The sequence below is a fragment of the Rattus norvegicus genome, chromosome 3, assembly GCF_036323735.1.
Source record: "Rattus norvegicus strain BN/NHsdMcwi chromosome 3, GRCr8, whole genome shotgun sequence".
Lineage (NCBI taxonomy): Eukaryota > Metazoa > Chordata > Mammalia > Rodentia > Muridae > Rattus > Rattus norvegicus.
In genome coordinates, this window is record NC_086021.1 from 159,080,072 (window position 1) to 159,089,707 (window position 9,636).

Below are 9,636 nucleotides of genomic sequence, written 5' to 3' on the forward strand. Positions count from 1 at the left end.
CAGGAGGGCCTGCGCTGCCTTTTCCCCGGGGCCCCCGAGCATCGGGGTCCCAGATGGCATTACGTGTTTTCCTCTGGAGTCAGAAATGTGGGCAGTTTTTGGCTCTTCTGGCTTCCCTGGCGTGTCTGCCCCTCTGAAGGCTTAGCTCTCCCTCCCACGGGATTTGGGTGCAGAGAACTGTTGATCCGGTCCCTTCAGGTCTGGGCGGTGTCTGGAGAGCCCACACTGACCTTTATGCCCTAAATATATTTTCATGAGAGGATTCGATGCTAAGGCATTTCACTGACATTTTTATATTTTTTGTTTTGTTTTTTTTTTTTTTTTGTTTTTGATCTTTTTTAAAAGATATATTTATTATATATGAGTACACCGTAGTCTTCAGACACACCAGAAGAGGGCATCAGATCTCATTACAGATGGTTATGAGCCACCATGTGATTGCTGTGGTTTGGACTCAGGACCTCTGAAAGAGCAGTTAGTGCTCTTAACCACTGAGCCATCTCTCTTTTTTGATCTTGAAGACAAAGTATCCCTGTGTGTCTCTGGCTGGCCTGAAAGTAGGTTTCCGGACCAGGCAGCACTATTTAGTGAAGTGAGTCCAGAATGCTATGATTGGATGTGGGGCAAAATCCTGGTTTGTTCTGTTTTTATAGTATTAGCTGTTGGGCTTGGAATGTAGAGTTTGCATATGCAAGTGTATGTTGGTATGCTGAAATTCATCCACACTTGAATTTTGAAACTTGCCAGAGAGTGTATTATATTTCTCATAATGTCATGTATTCATGTCATTGATACTACATGGATGTTCCATTGGATTGCAGGTATGTGGCATCATTACTACCTGTCGGGTGTGTTATGAATTTTTTAATGACTAAGAGTATTTTTCCTGTATGTAGGAATATGTAGATCATGTGTGCCTGATGCTCACATTAGGCAGAAGATACTCTCAGAACTTCTGAACTCGGTACAATGTAAATATTGGCAGTTTACTCCAATACAGGCAATATCTCTGGTGATCCACCTCTCCTGCCCTTTGTTTCTAATTCATGATCAAGATTTATATTGCTCTTGTTTTCATTTGTCCCTCTATAAACATTTAAATATGCATTCCCTTTTATTAAGATCTTATTAATTTTACCGTTGAAACTGTGTCATTTGAGCTTTTTTGAAAAATGAATACAGACTTGGAGTGAATGTATAATTCTTTGTAGAGACTTCAATGAAGACCTTTGAGTTTTTTCTATCTTTTTTGTTTGCTTGATTTTTGCAGGGAAATTAGAGTCTTAATACGTAACTTCTGAACTCCTGGAATTCAAGGCGTAGAGCAGGTGCCATCCAATTTAGTGTCACACACCTGAGTCTGCCTCCTCACTAGTGGGAGTAAAGACAGGAGTGAACACACCCTGCACGTCTTTTTTTAGTTAGTAATTGTTCATACAATTTATCTGATGTGGGCTCAGTACCATTGATGTGTTTGCTTCTGTGCCTTTATGTCTGTTAATTATCATTTCTCTTGAACTCATTATCCTATCCAAGGGCTGCAGAAGTGACAGAGGTGACTCTCAATCATTCAGTTTCCTTCTTGATACCATTAGAGTGTTTGTGTCAGAAATTAAGTGCAGGAATTACCAGAATTGTATGGCTATATTCTCAAGGAAGTATACATTTACAATGTTGTGAGTAATTACCTGTTTTCTTATGTACACATGTATGGGATTTTTTTAGGGTATAGTGACCTATGATGATGTACATGTGCACTTCACTCAGGAAGAGTGGGCTTTGCTGGATCCTTCTCAGAAGAGTCTCTACAAAGATGTGATGCTGGAGACCTACAGGAATCTCACTGCTATAGGTAAGACAGTGAATTTCCTTTCACTTTTTAACATGTAGGGATGACTGTTTCTTTCTTAATTGTTATTTGTTCTTATAATTTCAGCTGAGAATAGTAAAATATGGTGAATAAATCAGGCATGGTTCTAAAGTTCACTGAAGTTTTAGTAACTTAAATTTTGCCTAATTTCCAATAGTATAACATATGGTCTCTGATACTATATTTTAGGCTACGTTTGGGAAGACCATAATATTGAAGAACGTTTTCAAAGTTCTAGAAGATATGGAAGGTAATTTTTACATGCAAACTGATAAAAATATGCCTTGGAAGAATTTTTAATAGGTCCTACAGGTTTTTTTTTAATATTATTTATTTATTTATTTATTTAATATATCTGAATATATTGTTGCTGTACTCAGACACACCAGAAGAGGGCATCAGATCCCATTACAGATGGTTGTGAGCCACCATGTGGTTGCTGGGAATTGAACTCAGGACCTCTGGAAGAGCAGTCAGGGTTCTTAACAATTGAGCAATCTCTAGTAAAAAAAAGTACTACTTTAACTTAAGTTATGGATGATTATTAAATTCTCACATAACCATGTACGTCAATGTCAAGTATCTAATTTGTGTTTACCAGGCAATTCCTCTAAGTACAAAGACAAGGAAACAGTGCTTTAACAGATCTCACCATTTGAATCACAGCCCAATAGAAGTACTGAAGAACTAAATGCTCAGTCTACTACCACTTACACATTGCACGGTACACACACTGAGTAGGTGATAAGTTTATTTCCAAAGCCTTCTAATAAGCAAATAGTCCATACTAAAGCTGGTGTCAATCATTGCTAATTTAGTGAGATGGGTAGTTTAGAGAGTCCAGAATGTTCTAGTGGAGAAACCTTAATTCCTGTAACACAGCTGTATGAGTAAAGAAAGTGAAACTGTGTGAATTCAGTGTGGAATGCTTTTACTTGCTACTCTTCTTTGAATTAATCCTTTTTATTAGGGATGTCATATGTCACAATGGATACAAGCCATGTGAAAATAGGAATATTGAAAGAAACAACAAACCTCTTTGTCTTCCAGCACAATTAGAAGACACATGTAGTATACCCTAGTTTGTGTAGACTTTCTAAATATGCTACAAGTTTACAAATAGTTTTCCAGCCTTATTTGGGACATCTACAAACTCACACTGTGGACTATTACTATATGAGTATTAGTGATGTGGAAATTCTATTTGCCTTGGTTCACTTTGCAAATGTAGTATTATTCTTACCATAGCAAAAGTTATAAGTGCAATCAGTGGTAAAGCTCCGAGTTTTTCCTGTTCTCTTCAGATATGTGAACAAACTCATATAGAAAAAAGGACATTGTAAATATGAGCCATGGATCAGTGCTCTTCCCAGTCCATGCATCTTCAAAAATGCAAGAGAACCCACAACGAAGTCCCCTTGTAAACAAAGGGATAACACATTAAAGTCAGGTTGTTCTTTACAATTAGACCAAATTGTAACTTATTCATACAAATGAAAATATTCATGTGTGTAATGAATGTATGAAAGTTTTCAAATTTGTGTTTGCAGGCACACAAGAAGTCTTACTAAAGAGCAACTCTCTGAGTTTATTCAATGTGGTAAAACCTCTACATTTCAGAGTCATAACCAAAGACAAGAAAGAATTCATACTGGAGAGAAACCCTATGAAGGTGTCCAACATTGTGAAGCCTTTGCATATCGTAGTAGTCTCCACATACATAAAACAAAACTTGGTAGAGAGAAACCCTATGAGTGTAACCAGTGTGGTAAAGACTTTGCATCTCACAGTTGTCTTCAAAGGCATAAAAGAGTTCATAAAGGAGAGAAATCTCATGAGTGTAGTCAAAGTGGTAAAGCCCTTGGATGTCAAAGTGGTCTACAATATCATAAAAGAACACATACAGGAGAAAAACCTTATAAATGCAATCAGTGTGGTGAAGCCTTTGTATATCACAGTGATCTTCAAAAACATAAAAGAACACATACTGGACAGAAATCCTTTAAATGTAGCCAATGTGGTAAAGCCTTTTCAGGAAATCGTCATCTCCTAAGACATAAAAGAATACATACTGGTGAGAAACCCTATGAGTGTAACCAATGTGGTAAAGACTTTTCACAACACAGTTCTCTTCAAAGGCATAAAAGAATTCATACAGGAGAGAAACCGTATGAATGTAAACAATGTGGTAAAGGCTTTGCATGTCAAAGTGGTCTCTATATACATAAAAGAACTCATACAGGAGAGAAACCCTATGAATGCAATCAATGTGATAAAGCCTTTGCATGTCAAAGTGGTCTCCTGTATCATAAAAGAACACATACTGGAGAGAGACCATATGAATGTAATGAATGCGGTAAAGCCTTCATACATCACAGTCATTTTCAAACACATAAAAGAACACATACTGGAGAGAAGCCCTTTGAATGTGACCAATGTGGTAAAGCCTTTGCACGGAACAATCATCTTCTAACACATAGAAGAATACACACTAGAGAGAAACTCTATGAACGAAAGAAAGGTGGTAAACCCTTGGCAAGTCACAGTAGTCTACAAGTGCATAAGAGAACACTTACTGGTGAGAAACCTTATTAATGTAATCAATATGGCAAAGCCTTTTCATGCCTAACTGTTTTCTTGTATCATAGAAGAACACATACAGGAGACTAACCCTATGAATGTAGACAATGTGGTAAAGCCTTTCCACATCACCATAGTCTCCAAATACATTGAAGAACACATACTGGAGAAGGACCCTGTGAATGTGACCAATGTGGTAACACCTTTGTGTGGAATAGTCAACGCCTAAGACATAAAAGGATACAAACTGGTAAGAAACACAGTTGCCTCCCTCCATCTGCCTCTGAAGACTTACTTCCCCCTCTGAGTGGGATTTCAAGCATCCTGCCTTGTGTCCTCCTTGTAATTTAGCCTGTTTGGGTCTGTGGATTGTACCATTGTACATTGTGGCTAAAATCCTCTTAAACAGAGTTCATACCATGCATACCTTTTAGAGTCTGGATTAGTTTACCCGGGATGATAATTTATGGTTCCATTCATTTGCTGTCCTTGTTTTTAATGACGGAGTAGTCTCCCTTGTATAAATGAACCACATTTTCTTTATCCATTCTGTTGAGGAACATCCAGACAGTTTTCCAGTTTCTGACTATTACAAATAAAGCTCCTATAAACAGAATGGAACAGGTATCTTGTGGTATGCTGGAACATATGTTGGGTATATACCCACGAGTTGTATGGTTGTGCCATGAGTAGAATTCCAAGTTTTCTGAGAAACCTGATAACCAAATTAATTTCCAGAGCCATTGCACAGGCTTGCACGCCCACCAGCAATGGAGGAGTGTTCCATTTGCTCCACATCCCTGCCTGCATGTGCTGTCCCTAGAATTTTTCATCTAAACCATTCTGAACGGCGTAAGGTGAAATCTTACCATCATTTTTATTTGCATTTTCCTGAGGACGAAGGATGTTGAACATTTATAGCTTCTCAGCCATTAGAGAATCTTCTTTTGAGAAAAATCTGTTTAGCTCTGTACTCCCTTTTTAATTGGGTTGTTTGTTTTGTTGTTCTCTAACTTGGGTTCTCTGTGTATTTCAGGTATGAGTCCTCTTTTGCATGTGTTTTCCCATTCTGTGGGCTTCCACTTTGTCTTATCGATGGTGTCGTTCACCTTACTTTTCAGTTTCCTAAGGTCCCATTTACTAATTGTTCATCCAAGTTCCTGAGATACTGATGTTGTGCTCAGGAAGTTGTTTCCTGTGCCAGTGAGTTGAACTTGGCAAGTGGGCACTGAGGCATTATTGATGCCTGAGGTGAGAAAGATTTAAATACATCAAAATCTAAAATACTCAATTGTTTATTTTTAATACACGTAGTCATTGCATGGCTCTTTGAGTTTTATATGTACCTGAACTTCACAGCGTGTTAGATTGGCTTGAAAGTAACTTATATTTGGTAATACCTAACTTGTACACATTGTAGGTAGATGGGTCTATTTGCCTATAGTGCCTCCAATCCAATCAGGACATGATGTCTATATTACTGTTACCACCCAGAGTTTCCAGGAGAGTATTGCATTGTTATGAAAAAATAAAAATTTGCATGACAATAGTGGTACATTCTCTTTTGACACATTTGGCAATTATTGAAAGTTGTGTTTTCAACTTTAAATACAGTGTGTTGTTAAAACTTTGAATCAGTTATAAAACTCTTAGATGAAGTAAAATAGTTGTAAAATTCTCCAGGTATCTTTCAGAATTGTTCATAATCAGGTATTAGAGACTGTATACCCAAGCTGTATCAAATGTCTCAGAAATTTTATTCTCAATATTTTTTTCTTTTCTCAAATACATTAGAGAACTATTTGCCTGGCTCCCTACTCTTGGTGTGTGGGAGTGTTTGGGGGTTGTGTTCTGTGATGGGAGTTGTGGAGTGTGCTAGCGTGTGTGCCCTTGTGTGTCTGTGTTTATTTGCTTGTGTTTAGATCTTGTTCTGCAGTCACTGTCTTAGTCTTATATATGATGCTTTATAACTAGTTTCTATTCTGTCTCAAGATCCTAGTATATGGCTATATTGGGCAAGCTTTTAATTCTTGGCACATGAGTAATAGGCAGTGGTACGATCAGATGATCACAAGTTGATGCTCAGCTGGGACTCCAAGATCAGACCCTGTCTTTGTATGTAGAACCACTGTGTGCCTTCATTATGAATTGTGCCTAGAATAATTCGGAAATGATCATGTGAAGAACATATTATTCAAATATAATTCATAACATGAGTAATTTTGTGCCTTAGTTTTGTAATCTGACCCTAAGAGATCCTGCTCTGTTTTCAGGAGGTTCAAAGTTACCTGGATGTGAAAACAAAATGACAAGAGATTTCCTAGTAAAGTGAATAAGTTAAACAAAAAGAATTGGCATGCAGATAGATACATAGGTAGGTAGGTAGGTAGGTAGGTAGATAGATAGATAGATAGATAGATAGATAGATAGATAACTGATAAGCATGGCAACACCATGAAGCCAAGCACTATGGAACAGAAATCATTTGTAAAAGTCACATATCTGTGTTATTTTTTAGCATTCACAGTTGGTACGTGACTAATGAAATTTAACTACTTGTTCCAATTTTTCTTTTGTTAATGGAATTTGTATCTCAAAATTTTCAAAAGTATAATTAGAGGATCCAGAAGTTTCTTGATATATTCTGATCTGATTGCTAATGAATCAGAACAATAAAAATTTTTCACAAATTTAATTAAAGATAGCCTGCTCAAAGGCTGAGCAGGTAAAGTCACTTGCCACCAAGCCTGGTGATCTGAGTTCAATCTCTGGAGCTCACTTGGTGGAAGAAAAGAAGTGATTCCTACAAATTGTCCTCTGACTTCTTTTTTTTAAATTTTTTTATTTGTTTATTTTATATATGTGAGTACATCATCAATGTCTGCATACACACAGAACAGGGCATCGGATCCCATTACAGATGGTTGTGAGCTATCATGTAGTTGCTGGGAATTGAACTCAGGACCTCTGGAAGAGCAGTCAGTGCTCTTAACCACTGAGCCATCGCTCCAGTCCCATCCTCTGACTTCTGAGCACTAATTGTAGACCCTTGTACTGGGCGATTTCCCTAAGTGTCATCAGGAATGGTGTAAGCAATGACAGGATACATGAGACTCAGAAGGCTAGTCATACTTGGGTTAAGAATGCTTACAAAGGGGTTGGGGATTTAGCTCAGCGGTAGAGCGCTTGCCTAGCAAGCGCAAGGCCCTGGGTTCGGTCCCCACAAAAAAAAAAAAAAAAAAAAAAGGAACATCAGAAGCAAGGGTAACAGAGGAGACATGAAATCTCTTAGGCAAAGCATTGTCAAAACATATGTGAAAGACTTACCTTGGGGCTGGAGAGATGGCTCAGTGGTTAAGAGCACTGACTGCTCTTCCAGAGGTCCTGAGTTCAAACCCCAGCAACCACATGGTGGCTCACAACCATCTGTAATGAGGTCTGATTCCCTCTTCTGGTGGGTCTGAAGACAGCTACAGTGTATTATAAATAAACACATTTAAAAAAAAAAAGAAAGACTTACCTTGGAAAATAATTTTAAGGAAATCACTGCCCAGACCTTATTTGTATACTGTCACATTAATGTCCTCTACTTAGCATATGTCAACTGACCAGAGTTATGCAGAAGCAGGTGTTCAACATAAACCACACCGATGTTCATATTCCTGTAAACTTGTCTGTCTACCCTGTTACACCAGGCTGATTGGACTGAGACAGCTGTCATTCCACCTGCTAATTGGAAAAGGGGAATAAAGTCAGGACCACTACAGGCACAACACAGGGACTTGGGACTTTTGTGGATCACAGATGGAGGAAAAGGGAGAGTGAAAACATCTGTACCACAATCTGCTTGGGTTGCTCTCAGGAGCAGTCATAGCATGAAGAAGAAGCTGGTAACAGAAAAGAGATCCATCTGGCTATACACAGATGCCACAGAGAGTGGATATACTTATAGCTCCATTCTAGGGGTTGTGGGCCAGGATGGTGGGAGCCATCATTATTTGCGTTCTCATGGCATTCTGTCATTCCCAGCATCATACATGGAGGATGTAATGGTAAGTGACCTGAATCATCACAGAAAAACAGGAACTAGAGGCTTGTTCTTGTACGCGCAAAATGAAAGTTTGGCTGAATTACTGTCTGCATGATTCAGTGCTGTGGTGTCTGAGTATAATCAGACATATCTCAGTTATCTGAACAAAGCATCCTTCATGTCTCCATTCAGTTCTTCCTCATCACATATTTGCTGTCTTGTTCTTCTTTCAACATGTTATTCTATACCGACATTCATAATATATATTTATATGCATGTATATTTATATATCACAGACTAGGTTTCACAACTGAGTAAGAACATGGAGTTTGTCTTTCTGAGCTTGAGAGATCTCTTCTAATATTATACATCCTAAATACATCAGTTTTTCTGCAAAATTGTCAGTTAAATTTTTGTTCAGAGCTGTGTTATGAGGACCTAGTATTCATTACTCAACTGCTGATAGACAATTATTAGCTTAGTTCCACTTCCCTGCTACATGGGTTCAAGCAGTAGTAAATAAGAATATGAGAGCAAATATCTACGTAGGAGATTGTGGAGTTCTCGGATTAATATCCAGGAGTGGAATTCATATCTCAAATATGTACAAGAAAAGACAAGAGTTTATGTTGAGCTGCAAAAGACCACAAATAGCCAAGACAATCCTAGTTGTGAAATTATTGCAGGAATATTACAATACCCAATCTCAAATTTTACAAAAGACTTAGTGGTAAAGACAGCCTGGCCCTAGAATAACAAAATAGACAGACAGACCAAGAGAATAAGAGAAGATCTCAATGTCAAACAAGAAAATCGCATTCCCTTAAAATTTTTACAAAGAGGACAAAGACATACATTGGAAGAAAGACTAATGGTTCTTTTACAACACCATTCTTCATGCAGAAGGATGAAATTAGATGATACTTTTCACTTTATACAAAATAAATTCTAATAACAATTCTCAAAGATCACCTTCATTATATCTGAGTTGGGGTCATGAAATCATGGGAAGACACAAATATTATACAATCCATCCTGGTCAGTGACACTTAGCATGACATATATGTCATTGTGGAACATACCACTGAGGAAGAGCTGATAAGTGTTGTGAAGTTTGAGTGTCTGCAGCAGAACTGGTTAATACTGTCTTGAAAGA

General features: G+C 37.8%; 1 protein-coding gene across 11 annotated transcripts in view; it reads left to right on the top strand.

The window, feature by feature from the left end:
- LOC102555217 (zinc finger protein 120-like) overlaps positions 1–5,997 on the top strand; it is a 29,919-nt gene extending 23,922 nt beyond the window's left edge. For 4 of the 11 annotated variants that reach the window (XM_063282979.1, XM_039106638.2, NM_001419897.1 and 1 more), the window contains 3 exons: positions 1,726–1,852; positions 2,060–2,120; positions 3,421–5,997. In XM_063282979.1, coding sequence (XP_063139049.1) covers positions 1,726–1,852; positions 2,060–2,120; positions 3,421–4,465 — 1,233 coding nt within the window. In that variant the 3' untranslated portion in view covers positions 4,466–5,997. The remainder of the gene's footprint in view (positions 1–1,725; positions 1,853–2,059; positions 2,121–3,420) is intronic. The other 7 variants (XM_063282982.1, XM_063282983.1, XM_063282981.1 and 4 more) reach the window with 3 other exon arrangements.
- The last annotated feature ends 3,639 nt before the right edge of the window (positions 5,998–9,636 follow it).